Here is a 23,693-nt window from a genome sequence, read left to right on the forward strand (position 1 = left end):
TTTGTTGGGTGTAATTCCATGCCTGTTGCAGTTGGTTGGTCAATGCAGGGGTGGTTAATGCTGTCTGTCAATGACGCTGGAGTTGTCATCCAATGATGTCCCATATGTACTCAATTAGAGACAGATCTGGTGATCAAGCAACATGGGTTACAACAGTAGTATGTGGGTGAGCATTATCCTGTTGCTAAACATCCCTTGGAATGCTGTTCATGAAGGCAGCACAACAGGTCCAATCACCAGATTGAATCACAGATTTGCAGTCAGAGTGCAGGGGATAGCCACGAGAGTGCTCCTGCTTTCATACAGAATTACACTTCAGACCATAACTTCAGGTGTAGGTCCAGTGTGTCTAGCCACAAGCAGGTTGGTTGCAGGTGCTCTCCTGGCCTCCTCCTAACCAATGCATGGCCATCACTGGGACTGAGGTGGAACCAGCTTTCATCAGGAAACACAACACTCCTTTACCCTGCCCTCCAATGATCACTCATTTGACACCATTGATATCACAAATGGCAGTGCTCTGAAGTCAGTGGAATGCATGCTACAGGGCATCTGGTTTGGAGCTGTCTATGAAGTAATTAATTTGTTGTATCTCTGTGGTACCAATTGCTACTCTAATTGCTGGTGCAGATGCAGTATGATGAGCCAGAACCATACACTGAACACAATGGTCTTCCCTCTTGATAGTGCCACAAGGCCGTCTAGAGTCCAGTCTTCTACCAGCCGTCCATTCTCGTGACCATAGCTGTCAGCAACCACATACAGTGGCTACAATGCTGCCAAGTCTTTCTGCAGTATCGCAGAAGGAACATCCAGCTTCTCGTTGGCCTGTTACACTACCTCATTCAAACTCAGTGAGGTGTCTTTGTCACCTTAAAGGCATTCTTGACTAACATGAACTCACCGTGTCCAGTCTGAAAGGTAACTAGTGCTTACTACCATTACAGCATATATTTAAAGCAAACCTGATTTGCATCCTCATAGTGGCACTACTAGAAACACACCTACCAACTTTTGTTTATGTCACACAACTCTTTCTTGGTGTTTGTCACACAACTCTTTCTTAGTGTTGCAATTCTTTTTCCATCAGACAGCCTCTGCCTGATTTTTTGGAAGATAAACCAATTATGCTATTATGGTACTGATAGTGTCTTCTGTTATTATTCTCTGAGTTGTATCGTAATTCTGTCAGAGATGGCAAAGCGCCTGGAAGAGCAGTTACATGGAATGGATAGTTCCTTGAAAAGAGACTATAAAATGAACATAAACAAAAGTAAAACAAAGGTAATGGAATGTAGTTGAATTAAATGAAGCGATGCTGCAGGGATAAAATTAGGAAATAAGACACTAAAAGTAGTAGAGATGTTCAGCTATTTGGGAAGCAAAATAAATGACGATGGCTGAAGTAAAGAGCATATAAAATCCAGACTGGCAATAGCAAGGAAAACATATCGAGAGGAATTTGATAGCATGCAATATAAGTTTAAGTGTTATGAAGTATTTTCTGAAGGTCGTTTTCTGGAGTGCACAAGTGAAACATGAGCAATAAGCAGTAAAGATGAAAATAGAAGCTTCGGAAATGTGGTACTATAAAAGAATGCTGAAAATAAGATAAGTAGATTGAATAACTAATGATGAGGTGCTGAACTGAATTGGTTACAAAAGAAATGTATGGCACATCTCCACAAAAAGATGGGGAGTGGGGGAATCAGCTGATAGAACACGTACTGATGCATCAATGAATAGTCAATTAAGACCTGTTCTCAGTCCTGCTGTAGCTTCTTCACAGAGGTTTACTACCATATGATTTGGGTCAAAAATTATGTTTTTCCTGTGCACTTTAGTTGCTAATTTTTTTTATGAATCTTTCTGCTTCAGAGTGTTGATACCTGATACCATTGCAGCTTGATTAAACTTCATCCTGTTCACTGTATCCCAGTCATAATGTGAGAGATATTTTGTCAGTGAAAAACGCAACTTAATTACGACAGGCCTGATGTAATTTAAGACACTGCATATTTGTCAAATTATTTCACAGAGATGTGCTGCTAATCCTTTTGTTAATCTTATATCTTTCATTGTTTGCAGATGGCATTCAATTCATACAAATTTAGGAAAAACGCCATTGTCACAACCCCAAGAAAAGAAAGCCAGATCACAAAGTAATATACCTCTTTTCTTGTACAGATTCTCCTGTCGTCTGTGGGATATACAAACCAATAGAAACATTTCATATAAGTCTGCAGGTGTCTGTGGTCATTGTCATTGATGATAAAATCATTAAGCCCTGTCATATTCCCCTTCAAACTTTGCTATTTGACATTTCAGTCCCTCTGCTGGGATCTTCTTCAGGACTTCACTAGTGTACCTGGATGGCTTAACACTGTTGATAGATAGTGTCATGTCCACTTATAAAAGGCTAGTTTCCTGTGCTTCTTCAGAAAAGTTGAGGTAGTTGGTAACTGCCTTTCAGTTGCTACTGGCAGCCTGTTGCCATTGGGTAAATACTAAAAGCAGATACTGGCAGAAAGGTGGAATCCAAAATATTATTGTTGTTGTGCTACCTCAGCTGTTTGCTGTTAACTATCTATGTTCCTCATTTGCTGTGGCTGGATGTTTACTTCCATGATGGTTGGTAGCCATGAAGAAGGAAGCCTTTTGCCATCATTTCTATTGAAGTTGCACTCATTCTTCATTCTATTAAGTACTTCATGGAGTTTCCATCCGTAAATATTACTTTCTTTGGCCAGCACACGTATGTTCTTAAAATTTACAACCTAGTAACATTCTTCTTGCTGCTCTGCTATCACTGACAGGGTTGGCTTGTTGGCGAAGTAGTTGTTTGATACTAAAAATGAAAAAAAAAAAAAAAAAAAAAGGTTTGTCATATAATTTACAGCTAAAATTACATGTCTTTCAATTTTTATGAAATGCTGCACAAAGAATGCAGAGAATTATTAGACCAAGATTATTAGCTTGTTCAAATACTATGTTATTGAAACTTCTAGCAGGTTACTAAATGTAATGGCCAGCTGTGGGGTTGCCCAGTTTTGTGAGGAAAGTATTACGCATATAGTGTCTGTTCAGTAGTCAAAGTACAATGACATATTATACTAGCCCTTTGAAATTATGTGCTTGTTTGCACTGGCTATTCTGCTTGAATACACAGAACTCTGTTCAGCAGTAAGCATGCACATAATAAATAAATTGTTGCTGTTGTTGTTGTGCACTTTAGTCTGAAGACTGGTTTGATGGGGCCTTCCATGCAAGTCTGTCATGTGCAAGCCTCTTCATCTCTGAATGACTACTGCAACCTACATCCATTTGAACCTGCTTACTCTATTTGTGCTTAGGTCTCCTCTATGATTTTCACCACCCATACTTATCTGCATTACGAACTGACTATTCTTTGATGCCTCAGTATGTTTTCTATCAGCTGATCCCCCACTTTTTAGTGAAGATGTGCCATACATTTATTTTGTCCCCAACTCAATTCAGCACCTCTTCATTAGTTATTCAATCTTCTTATCTCATTTCCAGCATTCTACTATAGTACCACATCTCAGAAGCTGCTATTCTCTTCTCATCTGTACTGCTTATCACTCATGTTTCACTTGTGCACTCCAGAAAAATACCTTCAGAAAATACTTCATAACACTTAAACTTATATTGCATGTTATCAAATTCTTCTTGATATGTTTTCCTTGCTATTACCACTTTGTATTTTATATTGTCCCTACTTCAGCCATCATCATTTATTTTGCTTCCCAAATAGCTAAACATCTCTACTACTTTTAATGTCTCATTTCCTAATCTAATCTCTTCAGCATCACTTCATTTAATTCAACTACATTCCATTACCTTTGTTTTACTTTTGTTGATATTCATCTTATAATCTCTTTTTAAGACACTATCCATTCCATGTAACTGCTCTTCCAGGTGCTTTGCCATCTCTGACAGAATACAATGTTATGGATAAACCTCAAAGTTTTGGGTTCTTCTCCAACTTTAATTCCCTTTAAATATTTCTCCTTGGTTTCCTTTACTGCTTGTTCAATGTACAGGCTGAATAACATCAGGGATAGACTAAAACCCTGTCTGATTCCCTTCCCAACTACAGCTCCCCTTTCATACCCTTTAACTCTTATAATTGCAGTCTGGTTTCTATTTAAGTTGTAAATAATCCTTGCTCCTTGTATTTCATTGTACTACCTTCAACATTTCAAAGAGTGCAGTCCAGTGCTTTTTTTCTTCCTGAGGCCTGAGAGTATTCCCCCTATATCATACATCTCACACAGTTATGTAGAGGTTTTGTCATGGCTTGCTCTCCCAAGGATCTCAATAACTCTGAGGGAATGTCATCTACTCCAGGTTTCCATTTAAATCTTTCAGTGCTCCAGCAAATTCTTCTCACAGTATCATATCCCTCATCTCAGCTGCATCTACTTCCTCTTTTCTTTCTAAAAGATTGCCCTCAAGTTTGTTTGCCTTATAGGGACTCTCCTTATATTCATTCCACCTTTCAGATATCTCTTCTATTGCTTACTACTGTCTTTCCATTTGTGTTCTTGATATTCATACAGTTGCTTTTGTTTTTTTTCCTTTTCTTACTATTGAATTCCAGTCACCCATCATAATTAAATTTTCACCTCCCTTAACTGTCTGAATAAATTCCCTTATATCATTACACATTCTTTCAATCTCTTCTACATATTCAGAGCTAAGTGGCACATAAACTTGCACTACTGTGGTGGGTGTTGTCTTTGTGTCTATTTTGCCAACAATAATTTGTTCATTGTGCTGTTTATAGTAGCATACCTGCATTCCTATTTTCGCATTCATTATTAGGCTTACTCCTCAGTGACACCTATTTGATTTTGTATTAATAAACCCGTACTGACCTGACCAGAAGTACTGTTCTTCCTGCCACAACATTTCACTAATTCCCACTATATCTGACTTTAACCCATCTGTTTCTCTTTTTAAATTCTCTAACATAACTATCTGATTAAGGATTTAACATTCCACACAAAAAACCTGTAGAATGCCAATTTTTTTTTTTTTAATTGATGATATCTGCCTGTGTAGTCCATTCATCAATCATATGCAGGTCTTCCTTCACTTTGCTAAAATCTTCCGGCATTGCTACCTTCTCATAGACAACCACACATCCTCATACGGCTTTTGACATTAACCACTAGATAATTTATATACAGGGTGTATCAAAAAGAATCATCCAATTTGGCACATCTATATTTCTGAAACTAATAAACATATTCAGTGAATTTTGTGTTTTGATTAACATGAAACTCAATGCACTCGCCTTGAGATGCTCAGTATGTCAATTCAGTATTCAAATTGAGCCCACACTGCAGCAAGCATGTCTTGAGTTACAGCTCCTTCAGCTGCTGTTATGCGATGTCTCTGTTCATTCATTGTTGCTGGTAATGGAGGCACAAAACAGAGTCTTTTACAAACTCCCACAAGAAATAATCACATACAGTCAGATATGGTGACTTTGGAGGCTAGTAATGCAAGGTGGAATTATTTGGTACACTGTGACCGATCCATCATTGAGTAATCTTTTGGTTTAAAAATTCCCACACTTCCAGATGCCAGTGTGGTTGTGCCCCATCCTGTTGGTAAATGAAGTCATTTGAATCAGCCTCCAATTGTGGGAAAAGAAAGTTCTCAAGCATATTGAGATATGTGCTTCCTTGGCAAAGAAAAATGGACCTTACACCTTTTCCCATGAAACTGCACAAAACACATTAAATTTTGGAGAGTCTCTCTCATGTTGCACAACTTCATATGGTTGTTCTGTACCCCATATTCTCACATTATGATCAGTCACCTTTCCATTTAAATGGAATATTGCATTGTCACTAAACACAAAGCATGGAAAAAAACTGTCATCCTCCATCTCGCCAAGAACAAAACTACAGAACTTCACATGTTGCTGTTTGTCACCTTCACAATGAGTTTGCAGAAGCTGAATTTTGTAAGTTTCATGTGTAAACGTTGGTGTAACACATTCCAGGTGGACATTGGGGGCATACTGAGCTGTTGAGCTGCAATGGAGAATGGTTTCTGCGGACTCCTTGTGGAACTATGGTGGATGCATTCGACATCTGTGTCAGACACTTGGGACAGCCTGACAATTTGCCTTTACACAAACAACCTGTTTCTAGGAATTGTTCATACCATCATCTAATGCTCTGTGCTGTAGGAGGATCCACATCATACCTAGTACACGCTGAACAGTTATTACTGACTCACACTGTGCAAAATGTAGAACACAAAATGCTTTCTGTTGTCCTGACACCATTTTTACTAGAACTGAAGGGCGTGCACACAACTGCAACTTAGCAGGAACCATGTAAAACCTGAGAATTTGCTCTTTGCAACAGTATGTTATACATGCACATATCTCAAATAACGTAAAAGTTATGATTTTTTTTTAAATCGGATGTTTCTTTTTGATACACCCCATATATTGTAAACAGCAATGGTCCTGTCACACTTTCTTAAGGTGTTCCTGATATTACCTTTCACCTTCCAGTTTTGTTCCATTAAGAGTGACGTGTTGTTCTCTATCTGCAAAAAAGTCCTGGATCCAGTCACAAATCTGGTTCTGGTACTCAGTAAGCTCATATTCACTGCTCTATTCATTGCATGTTTCAGTCATACAATACATTAGCCCCAATCCTGAATATCAGCTTGTCTTGTGATCCATCTAATTCTGCCCACTGAAAGTTCCCTTCACATTTATGCCACTCTTCACACTTTAGCAGAGTTTATTGGACTATGTAACCTCATGTGCACTGTTTTCTAGTTACCTCCCTCAGTCCTGTAACTCTGTCAACTATTTGTTACTTGTATACCAATGCACAACCTGTTACTACCTATCCAGAACCTGGGAGAGCTGTTTTTGAAATCATGTTACTGTTCTTTTGTTCTATGATCCTCCTCTGAAACCCTCCCTCCACATAACTCCCTCTCCCAAGCCAGTTCTCCCTATCACTTGTAACTTTTACTGTGTCCAGGACCATTGTTTGTTCTCCCAAGAATTTTCAGTTATTGCATTAATACAACTATAATTTATGTTGAAAATTTTTCTCTTGATGCAATAAACAAGAAGTTAGTAATAATGTTTGAATGTTACTGTATGTGGGTAAGTTTTTCTTTTGCACTTGAAGCCAAAACTTTGTACAGACTACTTTTCCTTTCTCAGTTCATTATAAAAGGTGTTATTGTCATCTAAAAATGATGTTTTCAACTTTTAACACATCATCTATGCTGTTTATTTTTAACTGCTTTGTCATCTGACCACTCACTATTATTTGCTGATTGATTTTTTTGTTGGTTCAGTTTTATCATACAGAACAGTTTGTTAATTTCTTGTTTTGTGGATTATTTGTACAATTAATCATGATAATGTGCAATGAGTCATTTTACATTCACAGTACTCATTCTATGTGAAAATGGTTTTCTTATTGTCTACTTTTTTTAGTACTGTTGTGAGTTAATAATTGCTACCCAACACCTTTTACACACTACAAAATCAGAAATTTTCCTATAGAATAGAAGGAGTTGTTAAGGAGAAGCTATTTGTTTTCAGATTTAACTTTTCTGTCTCTCAAACATTTTATATCATTGAGTAAGTGGTCAAAGCTTTTGGAAGCAGCATTGTGCACCCTTTTGGTGTTAAATACCATCTTAATGTGTAGTAATGAATCTCATTTTTTCCTGTAGTATTGTGATTATGTACATCATTGTTCCTCTTGAACTGCAGTGGATTATTTACAATAAACTTCATGAGGCAATAAATATACTGTGAAGCAGTAGTCAAAATGCCTAACTCCTTAAACAGATGTCTACAAGAGACCATGGCTGAGCATCATATATTATTCTTACAGTACATTTTTGAACCATGAAGACTTCCTTTCTTGAAGTTGAGTTACCCCAGAACATTATTCCATGTGGCATTATTCAGTGAAAATATTCAAAATATATCAACTTACTAATTTGTCACACGCCAAGATTTGAAATGATTCTAAGTGCAAATGTGGCTGAAATAAGTTGTTTTAGGAGTTTAAAAATTAGCTTTTTTCAGTTTAAATTCTCATCAGTGGCGACACCTAAAAATTTTGGCATTTTCACCCTGGATATTATTTCCTCAATGTGTTACACTTGTCACTGAAGCAGTACCTCTAGATGTGATGATCTAAATATCTTTTGTGGTTTTAGGGATTGAGAGTGAGATCATTTGCAGAAAACCTATCAATTATACTTTTAAGAACATTATTTATCATTTCTTCTGTTGCTTTATATGTGTTTGAATTGATTACAATACTACTGTCATCTGTAAAAAGGACAAATCCTGGTTGTTGTAAGTTAGACAGTAGGTCATTTGCATATATGAGAAACAATAGTTGACCAAACACTGAGCCTTGTGTAAACCGAAAAGTGTTTGGCCCTAGTCAGAAGAATCTCCCCTACTTATGTTGGTTGAATTATTAAGTAAAACTTTCTACATTCTTTCAATTAGATATGACATTATCCATTGGACTGTTATACCATTAATTCCATTAAACCTCAGTTTAGCCCGGAGAATATTGTGATTCACACAGTCAAATGCCTTAGGTAGGTCACAGAAAATACCAACTGGTGCTATTTTGTTATTTAGTCCTTTTAAAATTTGGTGAGTGTATGTGTAAATGGCCTTCTCAGTTGAGTAACTTTTCTCAGATCCAAACTGTGGTTTACAGAGGATATAATTGTTGCTTAGTTGGTATACTAATATACAAAACATGACGTCAAAATTTTGGAAAATAATGTTAGTATTGAAATGGGTTTGTAGTTACTAACATCTCTCCTATCACCTTTCATATAGAGGGATTTAACAGTGGCATGTATCAACATCTCTGGAAAAATGCTCTGACTTAGTGATGCATTACATATTCCAGAAAAGGTAGTTCTTATTATAAAGGAACAAGCCTTTAGTACTCTATTGGAAACCCTATCAAATCTAGATAAACTTTTATCTTTGAGAGAATATATAATTTTCTGAATTTCAGAAGGAGAAGTTTAAGTAATATTCATTTTTACATATTCAGAAATTCTTTCACACAATAGAAACAGTTCTTTATTAGAAATGCCTCTGCTTTCATTTTAAAGATTGGATATGTATGGTAGCAATTTTGATTTCCTCTGGTATCTTACAGTGTAGTACAACAGCAATGTTTATTATGCTCCTCTCATAGGAGTTTCTTCTGGAATTTTTCTAGATTTTTTGAAAAGAAACTTAACTGTGACACAGGTCAGTGATATGATATTACATCAGAAAAATATTTTTTTTGGAGTGGAAATATTTTTGCTATGTTATAATTTCATCAGTACGCATTTCACACAGAGAGACATCCAAGATCACTAACATACTGGTACAGGATAAACATGGAACTAGTCCTTTACAGTTTACTTTAAAGAAATCTTCAGTTATTGGAGTGAAGTATTCACTGATTTTTTTCATAGCTGATGATTTTGGGCATGTGACTTCTGACTCCTCTAATGACAATAGAGATGGGCAAACTCGTTCATCCTTGGGAACTAGTTCACTGCTGATCGTTCTTTTTTGGGAACCGTTCATTTTTACTCGTTCACTGTTCATTTGTGCTTGGTATATGGTTCTTATGAAAAACTGAAAACTAGTTGTGTAGGTGACTGAAGGATGGAGGGCACTAAGAGGGGTCACTTGCCTCCCCCCTGGACTATAGAGTTTTTATTCATTACAGAATTCTTACACACTTTTACAAGTAATTTCTGTGATTCTGCAGAACCTCTCGTTTAGTCAACTGTAGCCTTGTGTGGATGATCGCAGGGAAATAATATAGGGTGGCGCATGGAAAACCGGCCCCGAGTACAGACTGCTCGCCAGTTACGGACAGTGTGTTGCCCGTTACGAGCAGATACAACAAACAGACAAACATGTAATAATTAGACAGTGAAGAAATAACAAGCTAATGCAAGCAACAATGGTGAAACATTCGATGACAATGTGTAGAGAGCTGGAGAAGAGAACATGAAAATGTCATACGACGCGCGTGGGCTATACCACATGTAGTCTTGTAAACCTGTCGTGGGCTGTTTCCCAACTTAATATACCACAAATTCTTCGTTTCAACTTCCACTACATAGCTATGCTACGTTGTAAACAATAATCATTTACACCCTATATATACTTCACGTTGTCTCTGAGTTCATAGGCGAAGTAGAGACTTTATGGAAGCATAAATTAAAATGTGGTTTCCTCATACTTGCGTCACATGCTTAGTAAAAATTAGGTTTTTATGTTGCAGTATTAACGTTAATGCAGCAATAATAATAATAATTAAGTTCACAATAATAAAGGTTTTGGTTTGAAAGCTCCTTCTGAACAAATGTTTTTGAGATAATAAGTAAATACGATTTTATGGCAATCTATGTCTTTTCAAATGGAGAGGCACCGCTTTTCCTACTGAGCCAAAATGACCCACAACCCACTTTTTTTTTTTTTTTTTTTTTTTTTCAAAGAAACCAAACTAGCATGTAATGCAAATTGGAAACAACCAAATTTAAAAATAATTAGAGCCTTCCTACATGTAATGTTTTGTATATGAAAGATACACAAAAATCATTTTATATGAATTTTCTTACACTAAAAATAAAACATATGAATAACAAAAAAACTTGCCTTGTTATAAGTATGTCTTCTGCTGTTCATCGATATAATGAAGTGAGCTGATATGCCCTTTTGTTACCTGAAAAGACGTACCTATTACATACAACGTAATTTTTGTTATTTACTTAACTATAAAATACTTTTTGATTACCGGTTGTGGACGCTGAATAGCCAGAACCAAGTGCAAGAACTGTTTGGAACACACGTAAAATAGGCGAGCGCAGTGAACGAAACGAACAATTGGATACTGAACTAACTAGGAGCAGTCGGCAGTGGAACTGAGACAGCTGGAACGAGAACTGCCCAAGTGACCGCTGCGACCGAAGTGAACTAGTGAACTATGAACCGATCGTTCCTCGTTCCCAGGAACTATAAGTAGACCGCCGCAACCGAAGTGAACTATGAACCGATCGTTCCTTGTTCCCGGGAACTTTAAGTAGACCCCCGTGACCAAAGTGAACTATGAACTGATCGTTCCTTGGAATTCGTTCCTCGGTCCTTTTGTTCATCTTGGTGAACCATTCCTTTGCACCTGTTCGTTCACGAACTACCCATCTCTAAATGACAATGACACATTCTTTCTTTATGGGCTGAGCTACAAGTTTCTTCCTTTATAACTGTCCACATTAAAATGGTCTTCCTAAGATATGAGGTCCTGAATGAGACATTCCACTGAAAATATGCATCTACTGTTACTACATACTAGCACACTTTTTTGGAACTATTATTGACTTTAATAGCTAAAGTTCTTTTCCTAATATATTAGTGCATCCAAACACATTGTGAATGAGACTCAATCATAATGTGGTCATATAACTTGTAGAATAAATACCCATCTCATTTTCTGTAAGAATGTGGCATCTTCATCTAATTTGGGTATGAATAGGTCCATAGATTCTACACTATCTAGCAAAGACACTATTTAATAATATTTCTTCTTCATTTATTTTCACAATTAAACTGTTACATTTAACAAAACACAGCAATCTGTTTTTCCACCAATATAGCTTATTTGTGCACAGCTTCTCAAAACAAAAGACATACTATGCATGATGTGTAGCGTTCAAGTGCTGAATAATAACACAGACAACTAGTATTTCCAGACTGACTGCTCATTCTAGAATGACTTCAGATTGACTTATTTAGCATGCTTGCAGTTCTATATAATACAGCTTTGTTTTCCACATTGTTTTAGAAGTTCATTAGTCAAAATAATTAGTGTAATGATATCTGGTTTCTATAGCAGTGCAAATTCTTAGAAAAATTTTATCCTTTTATGGTTACAAAACTCTGAGAATCAAAATAGTTACAAAAGAAATTTTATGTCATCCTGAAGTCAAATTTAGAACATCAAAATATACCATGTCACAAAATTTGTTTAGAAATGCAGTGTTAAAATTTTACATCAAGAGAAATTGCGCCTGATGAATTTAATTACACTATTGGAATTCACTGTTGTCAATTTGTTTGATGATTAATAAATTATGATTTTCTATAATTGGTATGGAATATGGACTTTTGATGACTAAATGTAGCATTTGTGATAAATTTTATAACATCAATAAAAGCTAATTACAACTTTTAAAGATACCAATTCTTCTTGAATATAGGCTTTTGTAAAGTGAAATCTATTGGATGACCAATTTTTGTAATTTTATGTTTTCATACTGTAGCTCCCAAAAAATGTTTTATTATATCATAGACAAATTTGAAAAGTACATATGTTTTCAAAAATGCTTTAGTATATAGCATACTTATGTAGAAGTTATAAAACCCGTACTTAAGATCTGAATCAGAATGAATGTTATCAAAATCGAGATGGACTTGCATCGTTCAATTAATCCAGGGTGGAATCATGAGGCCTAGTTGATTCAGAAATCCCAAAATCTTGGTTTACTGTAACATGCATCTCAATTTATTTGATGGGTTTCTTATCAAATTTTCATTCTGTGTAATTTTAGCTTGGCTGACTACTCCGTCATAGATTCTTTTGTAGATTTAAAATAATCTGCAAATTCTAGGATAACTCCATATCTTTTACAGCATTACTGCAGAAATCTTTTTCTCTCTCCGGAATTTTTTATGCCTTTACTTTGTTCTGGTGCTTTCATGTTTTTACTTCAGTAGGAAATGCTGCATTAAAATAGTAAAGGAAGATGTTCCAAAAAACCATGTCCATACTACCAACATTGCCCTGAATGGAAATTCTTTTCCAATTTTGCCTAATCAGCTAGAAATTAAAAATTGTTGTCTTTGTAAAAAATTCTTTTTTTGACTACTTTTCTCCAACTGCTACTACACAGTAGCTGTGCCTCATGATCACTATAACCCATGCTCACTACTACACTTGTGAATTTGTAGCTCATGCCTGTGATGAATGTCTGTTCAATGATGGAATTTGTGCATTCTGTTGATATTGATGGGCAGTATGTTGTGGGGATTGTACTGAATGTATTGATCATATTTATCAAAGCACCTCTCATACTGATGTCTTTTGAAAAATTGATGTTGAAATCACCACAAAGATCTGGCTTCATATTTAATGTTCAGTGGTACCCTTAGTCTGGCCATGAAGACTGCCAGATTTCCACTTGGTGCTCTATACATGTTAATAAATACTTATTAAATTAATTTCTTGCAGTTTAATAATAGAAAGTTTGAAATCTTTATTTATTGGCTCAATACAGCATTTATTGACACCACAGAACTTTATCTGCCCTTTTGCAAAGACAGCGCTACCACTTTGTTTGGAGAACTCTCTGCTAAAATGATTTGCTAATGTATATCCTTCTACTGACATTAATTTTACTTCAACATTATGTAGTTGATGTTCAGTAATGAAAATTATATCCAGATGTAGTTGTATTGGAGTAATGCTTTCAACATGGTAATTTTATTCTCAAGTGACTTAATATTATGGTGTATTACAACAAAATATGGGCATTTAGACACTTTCAGTGAAAAGATTTATAGTTCTTTATTTAACAGCATTTCTAACACAGCTTTTACCCTTAAAATCTTTGGTCTCTTTGTTGTGTGTGGCTTCTGCTTGCTGATGGCTGTCAATACGTGAGTTAACTTCTGGAACTTGTAAAAGTTTTGCTTTATTCACCTGTGTACTTTTCAGTTCAATTCACTCCATAATTTGTGTCTCACTGATTACTTGATTGTATGCTTGTGTCCTTTTCAGTTTAAGCCACTTGGTAATTTGCATGTGACTGATGATTTTTTTGTTTGCAACTCATATAAAACACATTGTGATATGCATTTGTTTGCTATTAATATTATATTCCACATTGTTCCTCGAAACAGAAGTACATATGTTATTGACTAGTAATTCCTCTCTTTCTGCATTTGAATTAAGTCCATGAACCATATGGAATGTTTGCTAGCTGCTTATGTTTGTAATATCAGTATAGGTTTAGCGTAAATGACTCATCAGGTTTCGAAGCACTGTTTATTTACAATTATATAACGTACCAAGGTGAATGATACTATAAAAGATAGATACACTCACAAAGTTTCCGATACATTCTAGAAACATTCAATGTGTGCACCCTTGGTTACCTAGAAAACACCAAACTGCGATCTAGTTTTGTCTATATGTTCACTAGCGTGTTTCCATCAGTGTACATCAAAGCAGCAATGATGGGTTCCTGCTGTTCTTGCAATGTTGTTGGCATTGGAGGTGCATAAACTTTGTCTGTAACATAACCCTACAGGAAGAAATGACATGGTGATGTGGAGGGGAGTGGAGGAGGGGGGCCATGGCAACAGAGTGACGACTGTGGGGAGGGGGTAGGGGAGTGGAGGAGGGGGGCCATGGCAACAGAGTGACGACTGTGGGGAGGGGGGTGGGGAGGGGAGGAGGGGGGCCATGGCAACAGAGTGACGACTGGGGGGAGGGGGGAGGGGAGGGGAGGAGGGGGGCCATGGCAACAGAGTGACGACTGGGGGAAGGGGGGAGGGGAGGGGAGGAGGGGGGCCATGGCAACAGAGTAGCATCACCCAGATCAGCGTGCACTATCCAGCAATGTGGCAGTTCTCTGTTGAGAAAAGAGTGGACAATTGTTCTCCAGTGAGGTGGAGCACCATCCCGTTGAAAGATGAAAGACAGGGAGTCAGCAGTCATTTGTGGCAACAACCACAGCTGCACTGTATCAAGGTACACAGAACTTGTCACCATCTGCTCAATCAAGAAAAAGGGGCCATATATATTTGTCTTGGATATGGCATGGAAGACCTTCACTTTCCATGAATCCCTTTTCAGTTCCACAAGGACATGCAGCAATTTGGTACCCCATACTATCACATTGTGATGATTTATATCTCCTGATGGATAGAAAGTAGCCTTATTGCTCAGTGTCAATGTCCCTGCAAAGTCATCATCACCTTCCATAGTTTGCTGCAGTCAGATACAAAACTCCAATCAAGAGGACTTTTTAAATTTGGTGAGTGTATGTGTATATTCATGTATAACCTGTTTTTTTATGTCATATACTTGTCAATAAACAGTGCTTTGGAACCCAATGAGACATTTAGACTATCCATGCGTCCTTAAAGCAAGTATGTTTTTCAGCGATAAAGTTGTTTGCAGTACTAACTTGGCAGTTGACAGATGCCCAAAATGTTAAATCATGACCATGTGAGATAGTCATAATGCATACATTTGTATGGGTTAAATTATTTAAGCACTTTTTCATTTCTGTGGTAACCAGATCATCATATATATAGTCTTTTTTTTTTGTTTCAGTGGACTGTTGGGATGGTGCTGATGGTGAACCAGTTATTTACCATGGATACACTCTGACTTCAAAGATTTTATTTAGAGATGTGATCACAGATGCCATAAAACCATATGCATTTCATTCCTCAGAATACCCTCTTATTTTGTCTCTTGAAAATCACTGTAGTGAAAAACAACAGGATGTTCTGGTACAAATTTTAGTGGACATTTTAGGAGGTAAGGAACTAATCCATCAAATTTTGTATTGTAGCCAGCTAGGTAAGGAAGAAGAAAATAATTTTAAAAATGGTTTAAGTGAGAGAATATGTTAAAGATAGACAAAGCATTTTCATCAACTCGGCAAACAGAAAATACTGCAAGTAGCACACAGTTATACAAAATAGAAGATAACTTAAGTTTTTGAAAGTGGTACGCAAACATGAAAAATGTACAATGTCAAGAGACCTAAACCTGTTGTAGCCAAAGGCTTCTGTCAGTTAAGAGCCAGAAGAATATGCACTCTTTGTTTTGTTGTGCTCTTCAGTCCAAAGACTGGTTTGATGCAGCTCTCCATATTGGTCTACCCTCTGCTTGTCTCTTCATCCCTGCATAATTATTGCTAGCTACACCCATATGAACCTGCATAATGTATTCAAGCCGTGATCATCCTGTACAGTTTTTACCTCCCTCACCCCTTCCCTCCCCTGGCCACCACACACAATTACCTCTTGATGTCTCAGGATGTGTCCTGCCAATTGATCCATTATTTTAGTCAGATTCTGCTATAACTTTCTTTTCTCATTAATTTGGTTCATTTCCTCTCCATTAGTTATTTGATCTACCCACCTAATCTTCAATATTCTTCTGTAGCACCACATTTCTAAAGCTCATATTCTCTTCTTGTCTGAACCGCTTATTGTCCATGTTTCACTTTGGTACAGGGCTACAATCCAGACAAATACTTTTGGAAAAACCTTGCTGACATTTAAACAAACAATAGATGTTAACAAAGTTTTCTTTTTCAGAAATTTTATAATAATCAAAAGCACCAAGATAATGCATCTGTATTTATATGCTGCAAACAAGCATAACACATTTATATATGTTGAATGTACACTGAGTATGAAATCAGCTATCACTGTCAAACTCACATAAGGGGTTGCTGCCGTTTCATACGGAACTGCACTGGACGTCTTCAGAGGTGCTCCTGGCAACATTGAATCGTGCCAACTGATGAGTCAGATGTCAAAGAGCAAGACAAATACTGTGTAAATTGGGCATGGATGAGTTTACATGTGATCAGCAAAGATAATCCTTATCACAGGTGAAGCTTATGAATTTTTGCCTGTCAAGGATAAAAACTTATCTACTGATTCTGCAGAACCACTGTCCACATATAACTAAATTTCATGGCTTCTTCTTTTTTGTTAAAACTATCCCCATGTTGATATATTTTGATGGCTTCTCTATATAGCTGTGGATAATAGTTCATCACTGTAGGTAAAATTTTGGTTTCAGAAAACTTCACTTGATGATTTTCTGACTGAAGGAAATCACCAAGTGGTGTTTTCTGAAACCAAAATTTTATTTACAGTAACAAACTAATATCCATGACTATATAGAGAAGCCATCAAAATATATAAGCATGGGGATAATTTCAACAGAAAACAAGTAACAATGAAACTTAGTAATATATGGACAGTGGCTCTGAAGAATCGATAGATGAGATTTATCCTTGACAGGTGACAATTGTCTTTGCTGATCATGTTTAAACTTGACCATACCCATTTTACATAATATTTATTTCACTCTCTGAAGTTCTAGTCATGAGTCAGCAAGACTCAACATTATCAGGGGCACCTCTGAAGATGCTCAGTGCAAATCTGGACAAAACATCAGGAATCAAAAATTTTCTTGGATCATGGGCATACAATCCAGAAGACTCACCAGCAACGAAGATGAAAGCCTTCATCTTATTATCAAGCATGAGAGTTACAAAGATTCTGAATCATTTAATTTGGTAGCTAAATATTACTTCCTAAGATTTAAAAGCCAGTTTTTCCAAGGATGTAGCCTACAGCTGCTAATACAATTTTTTCTTTGGGAATATCACAACAAGACTAAACTGCATTCTACAAAGGAAATCCAATACTTCCAGTACAACAAAAAATACTCCTTGTTCACAGTGATATACAAATCACAAAATAAGGCATAAGACTAATGATTCTTTGTTGTATAGAATAGAAGTTTCTGTTTAAAGAGAGGTGAAAAAGTGAGAAGCAGAGAGGTGAGAGTTATCATCCTCCTGTTTAACTTTTCACATTAGAAGGGGCATAAATACTTGAATAACTACACAAATGTGAACTTATATGCCACCTGAGATTTGTTACATGATGAGGTAACATTATTAGGAAAATTGAGAAATGTTTTTTTTTTAAACTGGATAAACAAAAAAAGTAAATTTTTCATCAAGCACATTTTTCAAATATCACACCAAAATGCTAATCATATATAAAAACAAAGATGAGGTGACTTACCGAACAAAAGCGCTGGCAGGTCGATAGACACACAAACAAACACAAACATACACACAAAATTCAAGCTTTCACAACAAACAGTTGCCTCATCAGGAAAGAGGGAAGGAGAGGGGAAGACGAAAGGAAGTGGGTTTTAAGGGAGAGGGTAAGGAGTCATTCCAATCCCGGGAGCGGAAAGACTTACCTTAGGGGGAAAAAAGGACAGGTATACACTCGCACACACGTATCCATCCACACATGTGTGTGCGAGTGTATACCCGTCCTTTTTTCGCCCTAAGGTAAGTCTTTCCGCTCCCAGAATTGGAATGACTCCTTACCCTCTCCCTTAAAACCCACTTCCTTTCGTCTTCCCCTCTCCTTCCCTCTTTCCTGATGAGGCAACTGTTTGTTGCGAAAGCTTGAATTTTGTGTGTATGTTTGTGTTTGTTTGTGTGTCTATCGACCTGCCAGCGCTTTTGTTCGGTAAGTCACCTCATCTTTGTTTTTATATATAATTTTTCCCACGTGGAATGTTTCCTTCTATTATATTGATATCAAAATACTAATCACTTAGACAAGATAATTTATCATTTACATAGCTTTTGTAGGCATGATTTCAATTGTGTGTTTGACTTTTCTAAAATTTTCTTTTTTTCCCCCCCAGAATAGAGGGACAAAGTTTCCAAGCTGATTCAAAGTCAATAAATGCGATGATGGAAATTAAAATTTTTCTTAATACATACATTCAAATTGGTTTTTTCCCATACTTTTATCTTTACCATTAATTACAAAGAAAGCTACTTTATTGTTCATTTTACATAGAATCTCAATAATGAATTGCAATATTACACTTTAGTATCATTTTTATCCATAAACGTTTCATAAGCAGAAGTGCAAAATAGCAAGAAATGCTATTGAAATTCAACACGAAGTACTGGCTACAACAATAATAAACTTAAAATCTATTGATCAATTTCAGTAATGTCCTTATAAAACTCTTTTGCTCCTTCTGGTACATTAAAATGCCACATAAGTTGTACGACATACTTTTTCTTTCCCTTGCTGACCATGTTGTTCTTTTTCAAGGTGATTGGTTTCCTCACATCCTGGCTGCAGTTTCTGGATTTCCATGCCTCCTCCTCTACAGGACTTCAATTATGTGTCTGATACTGACCATAATACCTTCTTCTTCGACTTTTCATAAGCCATCTCTCACTGAGTAGTTATTTTGAAAGGCATTTTAGACTGTATCATTTTTACTGCACTGGACTTGTGATCTTTTGCTTCCCAATATTTATTTAGTATCTTTGCAATGCCATATTATTCCAGCACTTTAGTATTCAGTTAGTGGGAGAATATCTTCTCTTTTCTGGTCGTCTTTATCCACTGTACTAAACATTCTATCAGGAATATAGCTGTGACCATGAAAAGGGAAATAATGTACCAGCTTATTAAATGTTATGCTTTCTAGCATGAAGACCATTAGGGTGCACATGATTATTTTTAATTTGATGGGTATGGAAGTCTGCAAATAAATGAATTTCAGTTGGACAATTTTCTGGCTGGAATGCCCCAGTGTTTCTGAGGAAATACAGTAGAGCAAAGGCTACTTGGTTGCACCCTTTCAGTCCATCTGTTTCAAGCTAAGTGTAAATAGTAATCCATTCCTTTGTCTGTGCACAAGAATGAATCATAATGCACAAAATGTATAGCCAAACCGGTCTTGAATAGAATACGTCACCAACATAGAGCTTTAGTATTGCTAATTCTGTTGTACAGTATATCAAAACATGCTTTAAGCACATTTGGATTTTCGTCTTTCATTATTGCACAGAAATTTTTTGCATGGAGTTTGTACAACCTGTGGCTTGTTATTACTTGATTATCTTCCTCCAAACCTTGTTCCTTTTGAGAGTCTGCCTTTGAGTATCCCTGATATTGCTTGAAACGTTGTAACACATACAAGTACTCTCTGGCCATCTTTCTCCCTGTGTTGCACTTTATCGAAACACTATTTGTCTTTGTTGTTTATTTCTTGCTGTTCCTTCTTCCTGACAAAGCTGGCCTGAACTGTACAATAATCAGGAGTTAATTTGTATTATTGGTTTTGGCAGCTATTTTTTCCAGGAAACTCTCTCTTATTATCATTGACAGTGACATCCTACACTGTTATTCTCCCTTCAGTTCTCTCAGAAGCAAACCACAGTCTGTATTTATTGACTTTTGCTTTAATTGACTATGAACAAATATCAAGTTTTACAAAAACTCAGAGTTTTCAAACCTATAACAACAGAAAAAATATCTTTTGACAAAACCATTTCAACAGCTTATGCATAGCAACAAGCTTGATTTGTTAGTATAGAAATCTTGATTTTGAACAACTGAGCATTTATCTACTTTTGAGAAAATGCTTCTCAATTCACAGCTTCACAAGTCATTTCAGTCATTTACTATTACAGTAACTCAAACATATAATACACTGATTGATCTAGAATTAGAGTTGAGAATTTCATAATGTAAATCTTCAGCACTTTCCAAACATTTCAACGTACTGTGCTTCTTGTAGAGGTGTCAGATTATTATGAATAATATGTTACTATCTATTTTCTACCTGAATGTCACCATTTTCTTAGACGTTGACATTGGTACTGGTTATTTGTATGCAGCAGATATTATTATTAATGTATAACATAGTAACAGGTTGCATGATCATATTGAACTGGTGCAGTGTTTTGTGTAAAGAAAAGTAAAGTAAAACCACAGATTTATTCATAGTATTTGTAGAATTAATTATTTGGAAAATACATTTACCTTTCAGAGAGCTTATATATGGAACCAGTTGATGAAGAAGGAATGCAGTTCCTGCCATCTCCTGAGGATCTGAAAAACAAAATAATTGTGAAAGCTAAAAAGTTAAAACCTTCTGATAGAAGTGATGAAGATGATTCTTATAGTGAGGATGATGATATGGAAGATGATGATGAGGACTCCGAAGAAGACTGTAATAATAAGATGGAGACAAAAGGACCTCAGGTAATGAAGGTATTCAACACTTACATATCCATATTACTAACCTAAGAATTCAGTCTGTAAACGTTATATGTAAGTGTCCCTCTCCCCTATTTCCTTACATTTCCCCCACCTTCTCTCTTTTGTGAAAGGATCATAACACATTTTCTGTTTTTGTTTTTTTTTTGTGTCAAGGGAACAGTGGTTTCTCCGACATTATCCAACATTGTAAATATTTGCCAAGCTGTTCACTTTCATGGCTTTGAGAAGACTTTAACTCAAGGTAAGATAAAGACTCCATATTTCAACGATATGTTGTTGTTAATTCAATAGTGCTTACCTCCGATATAATGTTGATTGTCGAATATAATTACATTACATGCTATACAGCCTACTACAGAAGAAACTTGACAATGTAAGTTGCAGTATTCAAAGATTTAAACTTACTGTCAATAATTAAAGAGAGTTTTATGTAAAAAGTAATCAGTTGGAATTCCTGATGATCATTCAATATCACATTCAGTTTTTTGAGAGTTTAAACATCAGATGGTCTCCAGTAAAATGAGTTCATATATAACATCAATCACAGTGAGTGAACGGTTTTCCACAGGTCCTAGTAATGATTAGATTAGATTAGATTAATTATTCATTCTATAGACCCATAAAAGAGGGAATCCTCCTGGGTGTGGAACATATCAGATAAACACATTACAAAAATGTAATTAGAAAAACTTGAGTTTCATTAATTTTAATGCTCCTATGTCAATAAACAGTAAAATTATGTACATGCATTAAATTTAAACTTTTCATATTTACAGGTTTAATACTTACATCTGCTTTCATTAAATCCATCATTCAGACATTTGCTGCTTTCTTGGCTATTGTCAAAAATTAAAGTAAATTATTAATTTTAGTGATCCTCAGTTAAGAACAGTCAGATTATGTACAAGATTTAAAATTAAACTTCCACCATTTACAGACTTAAGACTTACATCCGCTTTTCATACATCCATCATTCACACAGTACGTAGTTACTTGGCTGTTACAACCAAGTATTGGCAAAAATTAAAGTATAACAAATTTTCATTAAAATGGTCTACTGCACTTGTTGAGAAACTCATGGATGGAATAGAAGGAGTTGGCCACCACAAATTCATTTAAATTATGTTTAAATTGTGCCTTGTCTGAAACTAAACTCTTAATGGTTGCTGTTAACTTATTGAAAATATGCGTTGCTGAATACTGGACTCTTTTCTGGGCAAGAGTAAGTGATTTTAAATCTTTATGTTGTTGTTGTTGTTGTGGTCTTCAGTCCTGAGACTGGTTTGATGCAGCTCTCCATGCTACTCTATCCTGTGCAAGCTTCTTCATCTCCCAGTACCTACTGCAACCTGCATCCTTCTGAATCTGCTTAGTGTATTGATATCTTGGTCTCCCTCTACGATTTTTACTCTCCACGCTGCCCTCCAATGCTAAATTTGTGATCCCGTGATGCCTCAAAACATGTCCTACCAACCGATCCCTTCTTCTAGTCAAGTTGTGCCACAAACTTCTCTTCTCCCCAATCCTATTCAATACCTCCTCATTAGTTACATGATCTACCCACCTTATCTTCAGCATTCTTTTGTAGCACCACATTTTGAAAGCTTCTATTCTCTTCTTGTCCAAACTGGTTATCATCCATGTTTCACTTCCATACATGGCTACACTCCATACAAATACTTTCAGAAACGACTTCCTGACACTTAAATCTATACTCGATGTTAACAAATTTCTCTTCTTCAGAAACGATTTCCTTGCCATTGCCAGTCTACATTTTATATCCTCTCTACTTCGACCATCATCAGTTATTTTACTCCCTAAATAGCAAAACTCCTTTACTACTTTAAGTGTCTCATTTCCTAATCTAATCCCCTCAGCATCACCCGATTTAATTTGACTACATTCCATTATCCTCGTTTTGCTTTTGTTGATGTTCATCTTATATCCTCCTTTCAAGACACTGTCCATTCCGTTCAACTGCTCTTCCAAGTCCTTTGCTGTCTCCGACAGAATTACAATGTCATCGGCGAACCTCAAAGTTTTTACTTCTTCTCCATGAATTTTAATACCTACTCCAAATTTTTCTTTTGTTTCCTTTACTGCTTGCTCAATATACAGATTGAATAACATCGGGGAGAGGCTACAACCATGTCTCACTCCTTTCCCAACCACTGCTTCCCTTTCATGCCCCTCGACTCTTATAACTGCCATCTAGTTTCTGTACAAATCGTAAATAGCCTTTTGCTCCCTGTATTTTACCCCTGCCACCTTCAGAATTTGAAAGAGAGTATTCCAGTTAACGTTGTAAAAAGCTTTCTCTAAGTCTACAAATGCTAGAAATGTAGGTTTGCCTTTTCTTAATCTTTCTTCTAAGATAAGTCGTAAGGTTAGTATTGCCTCATGTGTTCCAACATTTCTACGGAATCCAAACTGATCTTCCCTGAGGTCCGCTTCTACCAGTTTTTCCATTCGTCTGTAAAGAATTCACGTTAGTACTTTGCAGCTGTGACTTATTAAACTGATAGTTTGGTAATTTTCACATCTGTCAACACCTGCTTTCTTTGGGATTGGAATTATTATATTCTTCTGGAAGTCTGTGGGGTATTTTGCCTGTCTCATACATCTTGCTCACCAGATGGTAGAGTTTTGTCATGACTGGCTCTCCCAAGGCCATCAGTAG

The 23,693-nt window shown here is 36.3% G+C and overlaps 1 protein-coding gene across 2 annotated transcripts in view; it reads left to right on the forward strand.

Moving 5' to 3' along the window:
- Positions 1 to 23,693, forward strand: part of LOC126470621 (1-phosphatidylinositol 4,5-bisphosphate phosphodiesterase eta-2-like) — a 420,296-nt gene that overhangs the window by 345,911 nt on the left and 50,692 nt on the right. Inside the window, exons 9-11 of one of the 2 annotated variants that reach the window (XM_050098579.1) lie at positions 15,474 to 15,683; positions 20,781 to 21,004; positions 21,167 to 21,254. In XM_050098579.1, the coding sequence (XP_049954536.1) occupies positions 15,474 to 15,683; positions 20,781 to 21,004; positions 21,167 to 21,254 (522 nt within the window). The remainder of the gene's footprint in view (positions 1 to 15,473; positions 15,684 to 20,780; positions 21,005 to 21,166; positions 21,255 to 23,693) is intronic. The other variant, XM_050098580.1, reaches the window with a different exon arrangement.

This window comes from Schistocerca serialis, chromosome 3, assembly GCF_023864345.2.
Source record: "Schistocerca serialis cubense isolate TAMUIC-IGC-003099 chromosome 3, iqSchSeri2.2, whole genome shotgun sequence".
NCBI classification, from domain to species: domain Eukaryota; kingdom Metazoa; phylum Arthropoda; class Insecta; order Orthoptera; family Acrididae; genus Schistocerca; species Schistocerca serialis.